At 39.4% G+C, this 21,330-nt stretch overlaps 2 protein-coding genes across 4 annotated transcripts in view; one reads left to right on the forward strand and one right to left on the reverse strand.

The window, feature by feature from the left end:
• The window catches only part of zgc:153039 (uncharacterized protein LOC767698 homolog), a 43,710-nt gene extending 31,937 nt beyond the window's left edge, over window positions 1-11,773 (reverse strand). For 2 of the 3 annotated variants that reach the window (XM_058080645.1, XM_058080643.1), the window contains exons 1-6: window positions 11,270-11,762; window positions 8,711-8,845; window positions 7,544-7,681; window positions 7,062-7,379; window positions 6,804-6,911; window positions 6,617-6,728 (exon numbers count right to left, since the gene is read on the reverse strand). In XM_058080645.1, the coding sequence (XP_057936628.1) occupies window positions 6,617-6,728; window positions 6,804-6,911; window positions 7,062-7,379; window positions 7,544-7,681; window positions 8,711-8,845; window positions 11,270-11,489 (1,031 nt within the window). In that variant the 5' untranslated portion in view covers window positions 11,490-11,762. Of the gene's footprint in view, window positions 1-6,616; window positions 6,729-6,803; window positions 6,912-7,061; window positions 7,380-7,543; window positions 7,682-8,710; window positions 8,846-11,269 lie in introns of all 3 variants that reach the window. The other variant, XM_058080644.1, reaches the window with a different exon arrangement.
• Window positions 11,774-14,977: 3,204 nt separating this feature from the next.
• On the forward strand, window positions 14,978-19,539 carry LOC131134859 (probable E3 ubiquitin-protein ligase MID2). The gene is made up of 5 exons (XM_058080522.1): window positions 14,978-15,073; window positions 15,157-15,199; window positions 17,213-17,296; window positions 17,410-17,658; window positions 19,097-19,539. Exons 1-5 carry the CDS (start codon window positions 15,068-15,070, stop codon window positions 19,537-19,539), a joined length of 825 nt encoding a protein of 274 aa, XP_057936505.1. The 5' UTR covers window positions 14,978-15,067.
• Window positions 19,540-21,330: the final 1,791 nt, after the last annotated feature.

Raw genomic sequence — 21,330 nt, forward strand, 5'->3', positions numbered from 1 at the left:
CTGGGATAGGCTCCAGCACCCCCCACGACCGTCGTGAGGAAAATGAATGAATGGTTAGGCCCTACAATGGCCCATACACAAACAGCTAGTGATTTGGTATATCTGGTACACATCAGAAAACAGGTAAAAATCGTGATCACTGTTTTCCAACGTCAAAGCCGATGTGTGTGAATATGTTGTTTTACCCAAAACACAAAAATAATAGTTCTACTTTCATAGGTGAATCAGGCAATTAAAAAATATTCACAAGAATATTTACATTTTAAAATAAAGACTTGTGAATCAAATCCCAAAACAGCTGTTGATTAATTGGATAATCAATTAATCATCAATTAACTATTACACCACAACCGCAGCAGTATCTGGAATGGTGTCTTCAATGATATCAAGCCTCCAAAAGACCACTGAATCATTTACAGACAAACGAAGGCACTAGCACTAGCACTAGCATAGACCTACATCCTTTACTGCTGGGATTTAGTGTTCATCTTTAACCCCACTTTACCATGACCTTGTAGGTACTTAAAAAGTGTAGCTGAGGTACTCCAGGAGCAAGAAAGAGATACAGACAGATAAACTAGAGGCGGAAAGTAAAAGAGAAGCAAGAGGGAATTGTAGAAGCCAGAGAGACGGAGCCAAAGCGAAAGATAAGTGCTCACAAGGGAGATGACTGTGGTTAAGGATTATTAAATGCAATCAATAACTAACAAGGCCTCTGCGTATGTGTGTGTGCGTGTGTATATACAGTTCATATATACACATATATGTGAATAATGTATGTTTGTATGTACATACTGTATGTGCATGTGTTTGTGTGTGGATATAACTATACATATACACACACAAATTGTCTGGCGCTCCGCATTTCTTTTCCACATTTGACAAAGTTGATCTATTTCAAATCTATTCCAGTAATCACGCTAATACCATATAAATGATGCGTGTCAAAAGACTAATGAGTCTAAAAGTATAATAGATTACTTTAAAAAAAGTGAAAAAGGAAAACTGTAATACAGTCTTGGATAAAATGAGACATTGAATATCACTTAATACAGTTCATGAAGTGTTTTAAAGTGTTTTGAGAAAAAATACAGACATCCAATACTGGGTATCTGTAAATGAAAGGTCATTGAATTCTTCCTCCCCAACACATAGATAGATTTGAGATTATAATTCATATTTAGTGCTTGCCATAGATGGATTATGAGGTATTCATCAGTCCTCGTGAACATAAATCATGTAAACTGCCTGGTGCCTATCACAGAAAACACATGACCAATGGGCTGGCAAACCATTTTTAAAGGCCAGTATCTCAACCATCACCCAAATTGGACTTTTTCTTCTTTCTGTCCACTGCACATTATCATGCCATCTCCTTCTCCAACTCCTGAAGCTTTTCATTCAGACAGGACGTTGCTGAAGGCTGGGCCTGTGCTGGCACCCTGGTAGTATTCATTTTTCAAGAGAACTAAAGAAGGCAGAAGTGACAGGAATCTCTGTAGAGGAGAGCTAGTGGGAAAATCAAGAACAGCCCCTTTTCCACCAACATCTGTGATTTACCTGGTTAGATAGGAAAGGAAATCGTGTATAACCTGAGGACCACATGTAATGGGTACATTTTTTCTCTTGAGGAGCACCTCACCCCATTGATGATGATGACATCACATTGAATTTAATGGAATTCAACTCATTGTTTCAGTTTTACATCTCTTTTAATATAAACTAATGTCACAAAAATGTTCGATCTTCAATTTTGATGTGAATTTCTCTAATAAGTAAGGTTTGTAATTGCACTATCCCATGTGATGTTGCTGACATAATTATGCACTGACATAAATATGAAATTCTGCAAGGATACACATTAATATCACTCTGAATTATCTGCTCAAGGCTAGAGGCCTCTCGTCTCCAAAACAACTCCTCTATAAGTTTGATTCAAATGACTTTGAGTTATTGGGTGTCTGGGCATGTTAGTCTGCCCTTCATCTTCTCTGTCCCTCACCCGCCCCCTCGTACATGTGATTTCCACATTAAAATTTTAGCATGAATAGTTAGACATTTTTTCTAGAAGCCATCTTATGAACTCATTCAATACCAACAACGTAGTTATGATTTTGTAAACCCTAAAGCCCAAGCCCAACAACGTATTTATACATATTTTACTTTTTTTTTTGCGTGGGAGGTCAAAGGAGGTGATGATGCAACTCCTCACTAATAGATGTAGGTTTGAGAGCAATTTTAATTCCATAAAAACAGCCACTGGGTGGTGGAAGTGCATATTAAAGGGAAACACACGACAGGAAAACATATATACAAAAATTATACTGTGTGGAAATTTTCATGCATGCACGCACACGCATGCACGTGCACACGTAATTCAGTTCCAACTCGCATAGTTCACGTCAAAGTGTGAAAATTGTAAATAGCTCACGTTATATTTGAAAGTTAGTTATCCTTGAAATGTACATTTTCACAAAAAAAAATTCTCCCATTGTAGTTGGCAACTGATATTTTCCTGAAACTTCCCTATGTTCTACTCCTGATTACTAAAGAACGGGAAAAGGTCGAAAAAACTTTTTTTTCTGATGAAAGTCTGAGAGTCTGATCTTGCTTTTGGTAGGTTCCATGTGTCTATAGCCATAGAACACAATATTATTTGTCCCTTGAAAGAAAAATGTCAAAAATGACCAGTAAAGGGTTGTCTTGTGAAAAATGGCTGGGTTCAAATGAGTTAAGTTGTATTGATTTGTCTTCTTGCATGCAAGATGCAGGTTTTATTGAATTGTCCCTCATTACTCTAAAAATTGTTTTGTCTCTTGTGTATTCTGGAGTTACCAGCAGATTTTCCTGTGACAAAATTTTTGCAATAAGAAACACAGTGACAAGGTTTTGGATGTATGCAAATCAGAAACTGGAGATATGTTTATGAAAATAATGTGTCAGGGGCGGGAAATGTGAAACTAGAATGAATACAATAAGACAGCATGTGAGTAAAGAAAACAGAAAATAGAGACGGAGGTTTTTGAAAGAATGACAGAAATGTAATGCGGTAAAAAAAAAAAAAGTTGAATTTGTTAAAAAATCAAAATGCATGTCTGTGTTATTTGCAGATGAAAGGCGCTTTAAGGGATATGCGGATTGAACGCACACCCACAAGGCTGCATGTCAGAGATAGCGCAACAAAAGAAAGTGCAGCAGATTCAAACTAATATAATTATCAAGTCAGTTCTTCTGAAAGCTTCTGGAGCACAGGGTGGATTAGCCCACAGGTCACCCAAGCACAACATGGTGTGTCAGGAAACACTTGTTTATTGTGCGCTTTCACGCACCCGTAAATACACCGTGCAAAAGGGGAACCGAGCAGTGAGCCAAAACTTCAACCCCACAAAATTATCCGAGCTTAAAATAAATATACTATCATAATAATGAAAGGAACATAACATAGAAATGAATAGGTTGCTTTGACTCAACAAACACAAACACACACACACCCAAAAGATTGACACATTGGCGACAAGCTACTCTGACAGATTTTGGGCTATTCATCGGCACAATCACTGTCCATTTTACCATTCTAGAGTATCACTTGCGATCATTAAAAAATGAACAAAAATATTAATATATTTTATTTAGCAACCTCGAAGCCAACTGTACAGTAATTCCTCGTTCATCACAGTCAATTGGTTCCAGATCCGACCGGGATGAGGCATACATATACATTATCTTGTTGGAAAAAAAAACATGATAGAAATAATTCATTGGTCTCCTGTGTTACATACAAGCCTATCATTGTGAAAATATCATAACAAAGTTGCATTATTGCTTCTGAAAATATTCTTTATGTTCCAAATGTGTGACAAATGCAAAGATTGGCCTGTTCTGACATGCCGACCTGATTTAGAGAGTACAGATAAAACAGAACAGGAAATTAAACTTGATTTATTGTTTGTCAGATTTTTAGGATTAGTTGGAGATTCATAACGTGGAATAGTCCAGGCCAGTTTATCTCTTCTTAACCACCCCTCATGTGATGTCATATTACAGTGAGACCTGGTAATATTGATCTCTGCTGCTGCTATTGTCGTTCCCCACCAACATAGCTGGGCAATTATTTATTTATATTTTAAAATGTGCCTTTATACACCACAATCATCTCCAATAGTTATTATCAAACCGCCCTGACCTTCTCTTAAACGCATTCTTAACTGCTTTGCCTCTAAAAGCGTTGATGCAGAACAACAATTTGTGGCGGGATAGCAATTTAAATGAGACTTAAGATTTGTTTGTCACTTTAAATCTTCTACTTGAGTGAAGCAGAGCAAATTTGTAAGAAAGCATGACTGCCACCTTTTGGAGAACCTGTGCAATTGTAGAGGATGTTGGCAACTTAAAAACAGGACCTGAGTTGTACATTTTGATTTTTTTCTGCGGTGAATGAAGTTGTTTTTAAATATTTGGGGGCAGAATTCAGTGTTTGGTGTGATGGAAAGGTCCTGTTCCCACTTTACAGTTGGGAGGGGTATTGAAGTGTCAGTGGTGTTCAGTAATGTATATAAATAAGCTTGGGAGTAATTTATCTATGCTGGAGATCTTTAAAAATTCCTCTATGATGCTTGTTTGGTTTTGTGAGTTCAGTGTGTTTTTAATTTGGGATAAAATAGTTGATTTAAGCTGTAAATACTGGAGATATTAAAACTTGGAACTTGTTTAATTCTTGAAAAGGGATGATTTTGGAATTTAGTCATATGGCGAAGATGTGTGATGCCTTTTTGTTTCACTGATATGAAATGTAATGGTTTCTTATTGATGGTGACGTCTGGGTTGTTCCAAATTGAGTAGATACTGGAACCGTGAAACCTTTGATACCAAGTGTTTTCCACTAAGTTACCAGAGCTGACGCTGTGGAGATGTTCATTCATTCATTCATTCATTTTCTACCGCTTTTCCTCACAAGGGTCGCGGGGGTGCTGGAGCCTATCCCAGCTGTGTTCGGGCGAGAGGCGGGGTAAACCCTGGACTGGTCGCCAGCCAATCACAGGGCACATATAGACAAACAACCATTCACACTCACATTCATACCTACCTATGGACAATTTGGAGTGGCCAATTAACCTAGCATGTTTTTGGATTGTGGGAGGAAACCGGAGTACCCGGAGAAAACCCACGCATGCACGGGGAGAACATGCAAACTCCACACAGAGATGCCCGAGGGTGGCTGTGGAGATGTTCTGAAAGCGAAATTGCCTTCAGGGGTCACTTCCAAATTTCCAAACTTTGGCATCGTTTAACACCAGAATACTACATTCAAACTACATTTATAGGTCAGAAAAGTCGAAAATGCATAATAGGCCCCCTTTAAGAAAACACTATTGCTATTGGCTCCCCATTCCCCAGATAGTGCCTGCAACTCATTGAGAGCATTCTTCAGCATTATATGGCAAATATTGTCTCATGACTTTTTTTCATCAGAGCGTACAACAGGCCATTGTATGGAAGGGAGTGCAATTCAATGCACAACAGGATTTTAACACCAGGAATCATGCTCAAAAAAAGATAAAGCAATCTGCCCAGCAAATGCAAGACAAATTGGCTTTGTCTTAAATTTTGGATGAACTATGTCAAGCACAAAAGGAAAGTCCCTCTTACTACAAGTGCTTTTGTGAAATTATTATATAGTCACTTCAATAGAGATAGTTGTCATTATCTGTCCAATTGGGTTCAGCTCCAATTACACTAAAAACACAGAAAAACTCCATTGCGAGTTAACTGAGAAGCAGACTGATACGGTGCATTAAAAATGATTTCACGCTCCACATTTGCCTATGTCTTCTCTGCTTTATCATCAACCTGGCACATTTCTTGAGTGGAGTGAAGGCATGTGGAAGCTAAAGCAGCAAAGGATGTGCAAAAATATACTGCTATTATTAAAGACAGTCCACAGTAAACACATGCATTTGGTGGCACAAGTGAGCGAAGGGAAGGTTTCTGGAGCTGAATCTACCGTGGTCTCCTTTCCATGAATGTGTGTATAGCAGGCAGATAGTACTGCAGAATAAATGATGGCAACATTGATCTCCGGGGCTGTTTAATAGCCCTGTCATGTCAGTTTAGCACCTCAGCAACACTCGCTAATGAATACCAAACTCTGGCAACCAGAAACGGAAGGGTAGAAAAGGAGAAAGAGAAGAAAGATAAAGGATGCATTAAAGGAAAAGTGTTCTACACTCGTGTCAATGTATTGGGGACTATGTACATAATGTTGTTTTAACGACTTTAATATTCAGAACAGACCTACAACACCTTTCTTGCAATCTTCAACAGTCATGGTGCTGTTATTGCCATGGCTACTGTCACAGATATTTTTATTATTTTCTCATCCCTGAGCCAAAGTCTGTAAAGGCATACGGTAAATTTAAAAAAACAACAGTATGACCTAAAGTTTGTGATGGGAGTAAATTTACTCCTCTAATTTGCATATTATTATATTAGTTTTTCCCCTGCTATTCCCTTCACCAGTTTGACAACCCACCATGTCTCGTCCTACGACCCCATTTCATGCAAGTGTGTCCAAAGTGTGGCCTGGAGGGAGTGGGAGATGTGCGTGGACATTACTGACCGGTCACAGGAGCATGCCACTAGGACGCTGAGCAGGTTATAGATGATGAAGGTGAAGATGACAGCCGTGATGGTGCCCCGTGGAATGGAGTAGCTTGGGTTCTTTAGATCACCTAGTTACATGTATGTTCATCGGGTCAGTAAGTCTCCAAGATAGGAGTCGACACATGCCCTTGCATCTCAAATACCTGACATGTTGGACCCCGCCATGATGCCAGTACAGCCGTTAAACATCACAGCAAACACAGTGGCAAAGGTCATCAAATTCCCAGTTGTGTAATCCACAGTGTAGTCGGCTATGTGAAGAGAAAACGCTGCGCTTGTCATCATTCCATCTATCACGCCTAATAAAAATTTTCTGTGATTATAGCTCCATTATGAATGCAATATAATATAAAATCCCTTGCATGACATTGACTACAATAACACATTCTATTAAGCCTTACCCCTCAGGTTCCCCAGCAGGGTATCCAACTTGAAACCAGTAAAGTTCGCTGAAGTGGGGCCCGTTCCATTTACTATTGGGTTGAAGGAAACAGAACCAGGTAGGATGATGGTGCGAGGACCGACTGCAAAGAAGCTGATGAAGATGGTGCCGAGGACAAACATGACCACTAGGAAGATGAGGAAGGTGGCCTTGGCGTAGATGTGAGCACCAACCAAGCAAACAAGCAAACACAGCAGGGCAATCGCAGTGGCATAAAGCAGAGACCACCAGTAGCCTGACGGCAGGACTTGGTGCGAAGATGCCGTCAGTGCCCCGTCTAAGGGAAGAAAACATGACAAAGCCATACTGTGAATACGAATCATCATCATACGTAGAGTCTGATTATGTCAATACATAATTTCAAAATTACAAAATCCAATAAGACAATGACATTTTCCAACCTATGATGGCACAATTGAACCAAATCAAGATGAAACTTACCTTCTGGGACTCCAAAGGTGGCAACAATGGCTTCAACCAAACCCAGCACATACAGAGCACAAGCACACACATTTGCCAAGAAAAACATGATTCCAATGCTGCCACCAAATTCTGGACCCAATGCTCTGCTAATCATGTCTGAGGAAAGTTAAGGAAGGGTAGTTTTCTGTTTTGTCAAGAGTCAAATTAGACTCTTAAAGCTCAACTGAAGTGTATTATTTTGATTTTATTGTCTTTTATTTTGATTGAAAGCCTGCAAATGTACATATGTAAGAAGACTTCAGATAAAAATGAATGAACATATGCACTGTCACTTGGTTATTACTGCGTTGTCATACTTAGAAGATTAATTCCTCTATGTACCAATAATTCGTGGACATGTTTTCAAGGGTCTTAAATCTTCCACTTCTATTATGAAGATTTTTTTTAATGCAGCAGAGTGGCATCTATTAATATATTCTATAGGTGGTAACAATGCTGAGTAGTGCTATTTGAAAGTAACCAAGACCAACAACTTTTGTTATTAGTTATTAGTTTGTTATCAAGCTGTTAACTGTGCCATCCTATCGCTTGTTGAGCCTTAGAAAGTGTCTGACTGCAAGCATTTTCTGCTTATGTATCAGCTGTGTCATATTTCGCTAGGTAAAATCACTGTTTATCGGTAGTGCATGAATGGGATTTCCAATTTTAATTAGAATCGATTTAGTGCATTTGTTTAATTACTTTTTTTTGAATGTCACAGAAAACTTCAGTTTTTCCAGGGTCCCATTTTCATATTAAATGCTATTAAATTGACTGGCGTTAGGGCACTCTGCTGCATGCGATGCAATCCCTGAGAGGCTGCTGTGTTGGCGGCTTTTTGAATTAGTGTTGCCATAAGGCAGCAAAAAGCAAAATTAAAAGTGAAACGCATGCATGGAGTTAATCCTCTGATGCTGGCCGTCTTGTACAATTAGGGACATAAAATTCTCAATTTCTTGCGAGTTTAGAGAGCACATTTTCCATAAAATATTGGTCACATCCAAAAAGTTAAGCATTTGACCACAGGTTCCTGTTTTTGGAATAATTTTGTCAATATTTTAAAATGTCAGTATTTCCCTGCATTATTGACAGGACAGACGGTCAACTTCAGGCGTCACTAAATAGCACAAAAATGTAGGTGGATACAGTAGGCCCCCCCAGCATCCAGGGCACCATTGGTGGAGATGGCACACACCGACAGCACAGTCATGCAGATTATGAAGTAGGCCACAATGAACATGGCGATTGCTTGATACAGTCCAGACTGGCCAACCAAGAATCCTGTGGACAAACCATAGACCAAATGATGAAAAGACATGCAGATTAGTAACTGACAAAACTCAACTGAACGTTTTGGCCAATGTGAATAAAACCAAAAAGATGCAGAAATTGAAAATCACACCACATTGAAAGCATCAGTTCAATACTAACAAAAAAGAACTATCACACAGATTTTCACACTTGGAAACAGAGCTGCTGTTTTGGGCCTTTACCAACACAAAATTTCTTATACAGTGGACAGTCCTAAGGTTGACCGACTCATATTGACATATGCATTTGTTGACATAATTAAAAATAGAATGAGTTAACAAACAATTATGCTCATGGACCAATCACAGCGGAATATTGCGGGTGTAATTACTTGAGTTATTACAATTACGTGACGGCAAATGCAAAAATTTGCAAATGAAATTCTTAGTTTACTGGCTGAGAAGTGAATTGAGCAAACCATGGCTTGCTCACACATAAGGAAAGTTTAAAGATGAACATTTAAGTGAATGTACAAACAAATATATGATCATTCTTCCAAAATCCAGCGCCAAACTTCTCATAATAATAACAATAAAATCAGCATCTGAGATTTTAACAGGGGATGTACTGTTGCAGCTTTTATTTTCAGGATTTGATTTTCTATCTTCTCTCAGGTTCACAATTGCTTGTTTTTCACCCACAGACAGCTCTCTGGTTTTCATGTTGCTTTCACCTCTAAATACAGTCTACACTGCAAAATGTATCCTACCCCTTCTGAAACTGAGCACAGACATTGAGTGATATTTATTGATTACATAAGCAATGTAATGGGACACACCTAGACAACAAAACACATTCACAGGTCTCATTTGATGAATGTTTTTTAAAGGGCCTCAATGTTCCATCACTTTTGAAGGACACAGTATATGCGAAATCTGAATGGCAGGTGCAGTTTGCCACTGTTTTTCTGCAAAGCTTAGCTAATATCCCTGTTGGTGCTGTTTATACAGAACAGAGATGGGATAAAGATGTGAAAATGCCAGCTTTCCAAGGAGTGTGAAATGGATACATACACTCTATACACAGCATTATAGCTTGACATGTAAAACAACAACTTCCATTAACAATTAAACCATTGTTAAGTCCTGTGCAGGGCAACCTGTGACGGTGTGGTCTTAAGTCGTACACAGACGCTACTGTGTATGTGAGTGTGTATGCGGTGCAGCAGCTGACATCTCACGAGACTTGGGGTGGGGGTAGGAACTTACTTGGTGGTAGTGCTAGAAGACTGACACACTAGCTCAATAGAATACAAAGAAAGACTATAAATATACAGTAAATGTCTCCATGGTTGTCTGAGTCCTTTTTGCATGCTTTTATAGCGATAATGTGAAACCTTGACTGTCACGGAAATTTATTTCTAGCTTCACACGAGTAAAACCTAGTTCTCAAAACACGGATATCAGTTTTAGGTGAAAAATTTTCAACTTCAAAGCAGAATATTTCAAGCCTCGTTTTTAATCACCTTTTGGAGAGACTATAAATGTGTGGGTGTAGTTACATTACAAAACTGACCATAGATCTTACATAAAAGTGTAAGAGTAAAGTTCAACGTTACAATTGTTTGAGTTGCAGGAAGGCTGGATGCCATCATTGTCTAATTTGCATAATTGATAATTGACGATGCATGAGCATATACTTTTATGGACACAGTGGGCATACCTGTCGACATTTGCATTTCGAAAAAAGATGTTTTCCAGAAAATAAGGGAAAATAGGGGAAATTACACCCTTCCTTAAACCACTCAAACAAGTCCTACAATAATGTGTGTAAGAGGAGGGCTAACAAGGAGGATTAAACTCCAAAACTGGTGTGAGGAATTACTGACCACTTCGGTGTTCCGGTCCAAGAACACAAAGTCATCAGATGGACTTACACATTTTATTTGTAGACTTTGAGGTGCACACACGACACATTACTTAAGAATCCAAAATACAAATATCTGAAGTACAAGCTATTGTTATTATTCTGAGTATTAATATAAACAACATGGCAAATAGACGTCCATTTAATAAGCGTTGCAATTGATAATAATATCAGAACATTTAAAAAAGTCACATAACAGCATTACCAATCCTAATGTAAGCAAAACCGAAAGCGGGCCAGGAGGGCCGCCAAAATAATGTACTTTATGAAAATTTAACTTTAAATTTAAAGTTGGTAAAGACACACACACACAAATAAAAACCCAGTCATAACAGGAAGTACAGGTGTACGGGAAGTATAACACATATAAGATATGCAAAGGGCCAATAAAAATCTATCTGTGGATGGGAAATGGTCCCGGGCCGCACTTTGGACCCCCATACTTCACGCAAGCATCAAATCTCACAACTCAACATCAAGTTCATAAAAAAATAACAGTGCTGAATTGATTCCTCCATCAAAACTCACCTATTCTCAGAAATACAACCACGCTGAACATTGACAGCAACGTGGGGACGACCACACCGAAGAAGGTGGATAGTTTCTTCGGTTGCTTCGGATGGGAGAACCGCTGCCGGGGACTTACCGGGGGCTTCTCCCAGGCCTGACCGGCTGAAGGACCCCGCAGCTCGGATTCATTGACGCTGGTGGAGAGACGGTAGTGGAGAAGCGGAGTACGCTCTGACATTTTGAAAAACTTCACGAACAATTATTTTTCTTCTCAATATCTCACTGACTGATTTCACGGCATAACACGACTATAAACCTTTCATCACCAAAGTTAATCAGTGACATGTCCTGGTAACTAGCCCATCAAAAATACAAGGAAGTTTAAACAGCGACGCCAGGAGATAAAGTATATGTTGTATATTCTAACTTCAGCGAACCTCATTTATACTTTCAAAAGTCGAGTACAAGTCCATCAATGTACTGCAGTTCTGGCTATTTCTCCGTATATCGATTGTCTGTGGCAGGCAAGTGTCATGTGATGCACAATCCCTCAAAAATATGCCACGCCAAGTATTTCCGGAGATTCAAAATAAAAGACACGACTTAAACCATATTACACACACAGTAGTGTATTAAATAAAGTTACTTGAACGGGTAGGCAACGGTTTGTCTACTTCCTTACTTCCATGTTATAACTTAACTCAAATAACAGCGTAATTATTGGATAAACAATGATAAAAACGGTTGAGCGGAAACAAACATTTCCGGTATTATTGGTCTAATTTATGGTACTTCACTATAGTCTCAAATCCGAGTGTTTTCAGCGGCAACCGTGCTTCCAGTCTGCTGCAGGTTCACGTGTTTAGTTCTAACCAATCAATACACAGTATTTGGACGCCGAATACTTTCCAGTCCGAAACACAGCTTTTTTGTGTAAAGGGGGGAAATATCTAATTAAAAATTGGAAAATATATTGGAAAATATTGGTAATATTAGAACAATATGGAAAATATATTGTTTTTATTTATTTTTTATTTTTGTTTTCTTGTTTGTTTATTTAACTACAATATGCTGCAAATGCCCCCACTTACAAAGAGTGACCATTCCAGGCAACCTTTTGTAAGTCAGGAATTAATCAAACATAACATTCAACAATTACAGTAATCCCTCCTCATTTCACGCTTTGAATTTAGCAGCTTCACTCTATCAAGTTTTTTCAAAAATATATTAATGGATGTTTTATGGTTGGCTATGGCCTATTATTAATTTTTTTAAACACTCTGCCTAAAGTAAGCACTTTTAAGTTTAAAAATGACTAAATGAACAAAAACACCAATACAGTTTTGTATTTTATCGCAATAACACAGTTCAATTATCATTCCTTGCTACTGTATATCCTGAGCTGTTTTCAGAAATTAATAAATGATTGTTGTTTCATGTTACACTGGTCTATTATTAGTCAAAACATATTGAAATGCAAGTGATATGTAGTATTCTGTCCACTGGGCAGCAGCAATGTTACATGGATGAGACATCCATTGTTATTACATTACCCCACCTTGCACTCCATGTCGCCATCCATGGGTGCAGAGTGATGAAAGTTCTCCTCTCATTCTGTGTGGAAGTGGTACGCTTGTGGCTTCTTACTTTGTCCTTCCCCTCAACATTTGAGTCCAGACGAAATAAATTCAAGGTTAACTGGTTCACTAACTTAATAGTTGTTTAAATAACAAATAAAAGGAGTGTGATGGTGACTACAAGAGTGGGATTTTATGACTACAGGCTGGGCTGTAATGGTGTTAAAATAAACAAACAAGTGTAATGTTCCTTTTATTGATATTGAATCCTATATTGTGGAAATTCATTTATAGCAGTCGGGTCTGAATCAATTAACTGCTATAAATGAGGGATGACTGTATTATGCCGAAAGCAGTTGGCCATTTATTGTGTATATCAAGAGTATCAATACCCAGTGTAGTATCAGTATTGGATTGATACTCGTATAATAGAAGCAGTATTTTTCTCTTGCCTTTTATGTTCATTTTCCACAATAACTGTGTTTTTTTCTTGTGTTGTATTCCTTGGATGTCTGCCTTTTGCCTTACCGAACACCACTGTTGTGCTCAGGGGCGTCACTCGGTTCTGAGGATGGGGGGGGTCTTAGCCCCCGGGAGATGCACAGGATATGAATGAATGTAGTAGACATTCCAAAAAACGAAAATATCCAAAAAAACAAATAATGAACAAGAACCGGATATAACTTTCCCACTTTTGGACAGATTTAGTAGAGATACTCAATTGTTTTAGGCCACCATTAAATTTACACAAGTACACACAATCTGCACTGCAAAACCATTGATCAAGCTGGACAGTGATCAATTATAATATTATATATATAATAATCATTATTATATTATTAATTAGCCTATTATTACTATCATCATTATTCTTCCTCTGATTATTACTGCTAGTAGTAATAATACTGCTACTAGTATTAGCTTGCTTATTGGCTTGCTTATTAGCCTGCTTTTGCTCTATTGTATGAAATTTGTCAGAGATTTTTTTTGTAAAAAAAAAATCAATAAAAAAATATCAAATTATTTAGAGGGGCTTAAGATCATTGTAGGGGGAATAGGTGTAATGACTCCACTGGTTGTGCTACAGTAAAATATATTTGATTTGAGGCAACTTGTCATCTTCTTCGAAACGACCCTATCTTTCTTGCCTAGATTTAATGCGATATTTTACAATAAACTGTCTAATTTTGCACTATCAGCACAAACAACTCTGATGTATGTATTTTCAGTTCGACTACCTAAAATACTAAACGGGGAGGGGGGGTTCTAGCATTTTGGGGCCATTTAGTCAGACTAGTGTAGTGTCCATTTTACAAAATGAGCACCCACACCCACACAAATGTGATTCATGCCAGACAGATCCTTGCAGCTCATAATCCTGTAGGGCTGCCCTCCTCTAAGGGAAGAGCCGTTACCGTAGCAACACCAAGCAGTAAGTGCCTTTTCAAAGGCTGCACTCCTCTGTCACGACCACCCCCTTCTTGTCTTTTACCAGCTCACAGGCCATTCTACCTAATTCAGCCACCGCAGTCATCTTGGACACAAGTGAGTTACTAGCACAACATCTGCTTTGCATCCTGCAACCGTACCGATAACCGTTAGTCTTATCCTGAGGAGGAACAAACGTGAATTTTGTCATTTTTGCCACAGCTAGAGATCTCTCCATACCAAAGCATGAGATGTCTTCTTGACAAAAAGATGAGGAGTACGTTCAGTGATGCCTGAGGCCTTGTGACTTACACAGTCACGCTTTCACACAGTAAATGGAATTATTGGAGGGTGTTTTTTTTTCATATTTTTGCTTTTTTCTAAACATCAGATGTGGACAAAATTACTTCCATTCCAGCTCTGCTGACGGAAGAAGACATGAAGGAGTTGAATTTATTTCATCATCACCATGTCAGGACTAACTTTTTGTCCCAGAAGAAGTCAAGAAAAGAAACCTCAAAATAAGGACACAGATTGTTTGCCGGAGATCTCCGAATGTGCTGCTTGTAATAGAAATGATAATGTCACCCTGATTCTCCCGTGCTCTCACATCATGTGCATGCACTGTATATCTGCCGAAAGGGCAAAGAGGTCCCGCCGACCCACCCGCCATCATCTATGCTGCTCTGTGTTGTGTCCACTGTGTCGGTATGATGTGGAGCTGCCCTGTAAGACGTGGGCGTCTGCTTTGTCCTGTCTCCCAAAATATCCCACTCTTAAGTCTGGGCATGACAGACAGCCATCACAACATATGCAAGTAAGAGGTCTCACTCTTTCAATTAATTAATTGAAGTATATTGAATATTTGTATTTAATGAATTGCTCCACTGTCACTGTCAGGGGGGAATCTACTCTGTGGTTGCAGATGACGAAACAGCACAATGTGAGTTTTTGTATGCACTTTTCATGCATACAGCATCAAAAACATCTCTGTTATTAATGCTCACTATTATTCTACATGACAGTTATGGTCATAGTTTGCAGTAGCACCCCTTGCAGGTCATTTTTCATTAGCCTATGCCTGACAGCAAATTTGTCACAAGGGGAGTGTGGCTGTATGTTTGGACCCCAAACCAGACGGAAGTGAAGTTTAATACAACAAAATTAGCACACAGGTTGACTGAATACAGGAAGGAAGCAAAATAATGAAAACAATAATGTTGCAGCGAGGGAGGGTCAAAGTGTAACAAAATAATCACAACACAAGCTGGGGCGATGCTACAGAAAAATGCAAAGAAGGGCAAAGGGCACAGAACAGAAGACTGTCCACCATCTGCGTGTCGCAAACATCCATCCATTCGTTTCTATGCCGCTTATCCTCACTAGGGTGTAGCAAACACCAGGCTAATAATGGTCTGATGATGATGGGGCGGGGGTGTCTCTACCTACACAGAGAATAGAATGGTAGCAAAACCAACCTAGCCAGGCTCATGACAATACACTGTAAACCCGAATGTTCAAAGTACTTAAATGAATGAAGTTATGCATACCCAAAGTTCTTAAAAAAGTATATATAATACCTTAATTATGTCAAGTTCATTTAACATGTTCCATTTTGAGTACTTTTAATTAATATGTTTTGATTAAATTGAACTATGGCTATATTAAGTAAGATTAAGTTAAAAACATAATTTACATACAACTTACGACACTGTAAATTTGAATGCTCAAAATAATTAATAGGTATAGTTAACTTGAAATTTTCTTAAAAGTTGCCAGATGCATTATCTGTCTTTTCAGCTTATTTAACTTGTAATTTTGATTAATATGAACTTTTTGCAGATTTTTGTAACCTACTTGAAAAAAGTTGTAGTTAAAAAAGTATCTATTAAACATGAATAATTCAAACCAATAATCAATTAAGAATAAATCCATTGCATCAGATTTGTACTGTGTAGGTTACACATGCACACCTTCTTCCTATGGAAAGAGTTGAAATGAGAACGAAAATTAAAGAATGGAGAATGCATGGCATGACAAGAGACAAAAATGTGGCAACTGATTGCCTCACTTTTTTCGAGTTCTGCTAACTTATTCGGGTTCACGGTGTATATATTTTTAGTCCTTCATTATGGCTCATCCTCTTTAAGTTTTTGGCCAAAGTCACAAGTAAATGCGCACCTTCCAGTTAAGGTTGTTTGCTTTGTGGGAAAAGTTTGGACGCCTCTGATTTAGGAGAAAATGAAATGAACTGAAAGAAAACAATATAATATTACAATAGTAACAGTTGTAATTATGGTTAGCATGTTGGCTACAGGGCTGCACGGCAGTCGTGTGGTTAGCGCAGACCTCACAGCTAGGAGACCAGGGTTCAATTCCACCCTCGGCCATCTCTGTGTGGAGTTTGCATGTTCTCCCCGTGCATGCGTGGCTTTTCCCCGGGTACTCCGGTTTCCTCCCACATTCCAAAAACATGCTAGGTTAATTGGCGACTCGAAATTGTCCATAGGTATGAATGTGAGTGTGAATGGTTGTTTGTCTATAGTATGTGCCCTGTGATTGGCTGGCCACCAGTCCAGGGTGAAAATGAATGAATTAATGAATGAATGTTGGCTACACAGTCAGGAGATTGGAAAGACCATTCATGTTAGGTTAATTGGTGCCTCCACATCGTCAATATATTTATATGTCTATGTCTATATGTGCCCAGAAATCAGCTGGGATAGTCTCCAGCACACCCCTAGGACCCTAATAAGGATGAGCGGCATATAAAATTGATGGATTGATAGTCATAACTCTGCTGGCAATACTGCATAACCTTGGTTCATGATGATAGTTAATGGAGTAATACATGAATGCCTATCTTACTGTTTGTTTTGGATCTTATTAACTATACAGAGGTTTGGCTTTTCAGTGTATACAGTTTATGCCCACATGCACAATTCTGTTTGTTCAGGTTCCAGCACTTGTAATGTCACTACACAACCAGCTGAGAGCAATGTCGATCTACGGGACGAGGACATGGAGCAGTCTGTTTTTGGTAAGAAATCATGTTTTATAGCCCAAACTCAGAAAAGGGTCTGATTTATTAGTATGAACCGAAAGGAGAAGAATATAATTGTTCTAATTTGTGACATCCGATGCCCTTTTTAGGTATACGTTTTGCTTTGGACCCATTAACTGCCCCCACTTCCCTCCATTTTTCCAACTCGTCCCTCATTGTTGCCTACCAAGAAGAGATCCCTCCTGGTACATCTCCAGGCAACAATGTCAGGAGGTCGACGATGACTTCTGACCCTGGAGTTACACGTGACCTCCCTCGGGTTTGCGCTGATGTCATCATTGCACGGGGGCAGTATTACTGGGAGGTTGATGTCTACAACAGCTCCATCTACAGAATTGGTTAGAATGCTTTTTATTTTTATTTTTATTTTTATTTTTATTTTTATTTTTATTTTTATTTTTGTTTTTGTTTTTATTTTTATTTTTATTTTTATTTTTATTTTTATTTTTATTTTTATTTTTATTTTTATTTTTATTTTTATTTTTATTTTTATTTTTATTTTTATTTTTATTTTTATTTTCCATCTATTCATTTTCTATGCCGCTTATCCTAATCAGGCAAGAGGCTGGGTACACCACGGACTGGTCGCCAGCCAATCGCAAGGCACATCTACCTGTAGACAAACAACCATTCACACTCACATTCATACCTATGGACAATTGAGACAATTGAGAATGAGCATTCTGAAGCACGACCAGCTCCTTGTGCTGTACTTCATATTGTCATGTGACAGAGATGGAGAAGGGCATAAAGGTCAACAACAGATGCAACCGCAAACTATTCAGTAAGTGTTTGAAAAGCACTGCAAAAACGTCAGAGAAGTTTTAAGGTCGTACTCACACTCGACCATTTGTACGTTCCGGACTTGGGAGCAATCCCCCCTCTTTATTTTGGCCCCATCACTACTGCACAGCTAATACAGTGTATCCCTGCATACTACTACTAATAATAATACTAACAATTTAGAAATAGGTGATAATATGTGAGCTGCACGGCGGATGAGTGGTTAGTGCGCAGACATCACAGCGAGAAGACCCGAGTTCAATCCCACTCTCGGTCATCTTTGTGTGCAGTTTGCATGTTCTCCCCGTGCATGCGTGGGTTTTCTCCGGGTACTCCGGTGTCCTCCCACATTCCAAAAACATGCTAGGTTAATTGGTGACTCCAAATTGTCCATAGGTATGAATGTGAGTGTGAATGGTTGTTTGTCTATATGTGCCCTGTGATTGGCTGGCCACCAGTCCAGGGTGTAACCCGCCTCTCGCCCAAAGACAGAGGATAAGCAGTAGAAAATGAATGAATGAATGATAATATGTGTAAAATGTGTTGCCACAATTTTGACATATTTATGTCTCTATGATTAATTGAAAATGTTTTTTCAAAATATGGCATCTTAGTTACTCTTCAACTTTTGTCATTGGGTAGTTTTGGAACACAAATTCCACCAATAGTCAAGCTCTGCTGTATTGTAGTACCCTCACGTACCCCGACTTTGTAGTTTATTACGAGACTGATATTGTGTTGTTCTGATCAATTCATTTGTGCAAGGTGTCAGTTATCATTAATTACCTGTAAAAGGAGCGATTGCATTAATTAATCTTTAGTACGCACATATGTTGACCCATCCTGTCTTTGTATTTTATTTATATTATGCAATGTGTCCATTATCATTACGAACTTACCAGTTAAGGCTCTTTTATTTTGAAAGTACCAATTTGCCCTCAGTACAATTGTGTTTTAAGGCTTTACATTAATGCACAAATCCTTCTGTTTCAGGTGTGGGCTCATTGGACCCTTCTGAAGGCTGGTGGTTGGAGAGACATGGCTTGTCGTTTTGTACCGTTTATGATGGACGCAGGGAGCCGCTTATCACCGTCCCACCTCACATCAAAACCCTCGGACTCTTCCTTAATTTTGGAGGTGGGGCTCTTAGCTTCTACAACCCTGTGACCCAGGAGCACCTTGTCACTCTGCCTACCTGTTTCAATCCCTCGGGTGTGATTCCTACTCTGGGCGTTGGCCAGGGTTGGCTACGATTGCGTTGCGGCCTCCCACCTCCTCACTATGTGTTCCTCAGTAAAAACTCAGCCTACAGAGACCCTCATGGAGCCGGTAGAGGCGTGTGGAACAGGGATATGACCTTCCAATCAGTGCGTAAAATGATTCAAAAGTTTGAGGAGCTGTGTGCATCAAACTCCGCTTGGATGCCGAGTGCCTAGTGGACACCGGGGGACAAATCCCTCTCGACTTGCAGGACAGGAAACTGGTCCTGAATAAGACAATCCCACTCACAAATCCTGAGAAGGTTTGATCTATGGGTGCTATTTGAAAGGCAAATTTTTCCATCTTGAAGGACTTTCGGATGCCTATCTTCCATTCTCTGTGTGACCCCCGCTGCTCTGGGCTGGAATGAGTCCTATATTGTGAAGTGTGAGGAATGGGTGGGCTTTTCCCTGCGGGACTCCTTGATTTGTCTCTGTGTGACGGTTGTCAGACAGTAGGGGTCCTCACACCATAACCACATCCTTGTATACATGGGCATTACAACTGCTACCAAAAGTGCGTACTTTTGCCAACTTGCTCCTACATTGCAAGCGGGAATAATGTATAACCGGCAGGGGGTGACATAGTGAGGTGTGAGTACAGTGACACCGCCGGTGTTGACTCAGAGCCACGGGGGGACAGGTGGTACCACATGTTTGTCCCACGCTCTGCCTTCGATAGAACAGTGGGCTGCCCTTTTTTGACCCTTTGAAAACCACAGGGCTCCCGAAAACTTCAAAAGGGACAGAGGGGCGCAAGAGAACTGAGAGAGGGGGGGGGAGAGAAAACAGCATGCATGAATTAAAGACAGCAGGTGATGGTCAAAAGAAATGAGCTGAGGGAGGATTTGCCAGCAGCTTTCAAGCCAAGAGTCCCTGAATAGATCAAATGTCTTCTGAGGCCGAGAAGTGATTTCAAGCGAGGACTGTGCCGCATAATCCGCTATCTACGCTTCAATCTCTACCTTTACCATTGTCACTTTTGCTTCATTTCATCTTGAAGATGGCCAATTGCACGGATACGTACATCTGGTTGTGTTTTGGGAAAGATTAGAGTAAGTGTTCATGATTTACTGTTTAAGTCAGGGGTGTCCAAAGTGTGGGCCAGATGTTGGAGAACAAGTTCGGTTGAGGATGTCGCAGATTCAAACGTTTAGAGAAGGAGAGTACTGTATATAATAACTTATTCCCTTATTGCAAGGATCATAACTGGCGGGCTGCAGTCCGGATCCGGACCTTGACCTAGACATCCCCTAATTAAAGGTGCTGTCTATTGTGGTTAGGTCCGACAGTAGCCACGTATACATGGACCCAAATATTCCAATTGCATTCGGTTTATTTTCTCAAACGGAAAGAATGTAACCTTTGTATACACCTCATTCCGAAACAAAAGTGCCAATCCGAATGAATATATAATCGGATTCCCAGGGGTGGAATATTCCTTTCCCCAATCCGATTGCAGTATCTTGTACCCGCTCAAACGGAAAGTTGTCAGGGTGCGTTCTTCTTCGTGTTTATTAGCAGTTGGCAAGCAGCTTTCGTGTGCATTACCGCCATCTGTGGAACAGAATCTAAACCCTTTTATACGCCATTCACAAGTCCAGTTTTATTAAAAAAGAAAATATATATCTATATAAAACATGTCCCGAGTTTAATTATAAAATATTAGCAAGATTGAATTTGATCGTTTCCAGTGTATTCTCAGATACGACATAACACGCTGCTCAAGACGTTCTTCGGTTTTAAAAATGGAGGCAAGCAATCGGCACTGGACTGCTGCGGAAAGTTTGTTTTTGATCCAAACTAATTTCAAGACCGGAACGAAGGAAAAACTGGCAATACGGAGTTATTCCAACAAGTGAAAGAAAAACTCGGGGAAGTCGGTATCACGTGATGTTGATGTTTACGTTTTACTGCGCATGCCCCATTGACTATTCTGGTTGATTATAGCAGCGCATGTAGACAAGA

Source organism: Doryrhamphus excisus, chromosome 8 (assembly GCF_030265055.1).
Source record: "Doryrhamphus excisus isolate RoL2022-K1 chromosome 8, RoL_Dexc_1.0, whole genome shotgun sequence".
Taxonomy (NCBI): Eukaryota; Metazoa; Chordata; class Actinopteri; order Syngnathiformes; family Syngnathidae; genus Doryrhamphus; species Doryrhamphus excisus.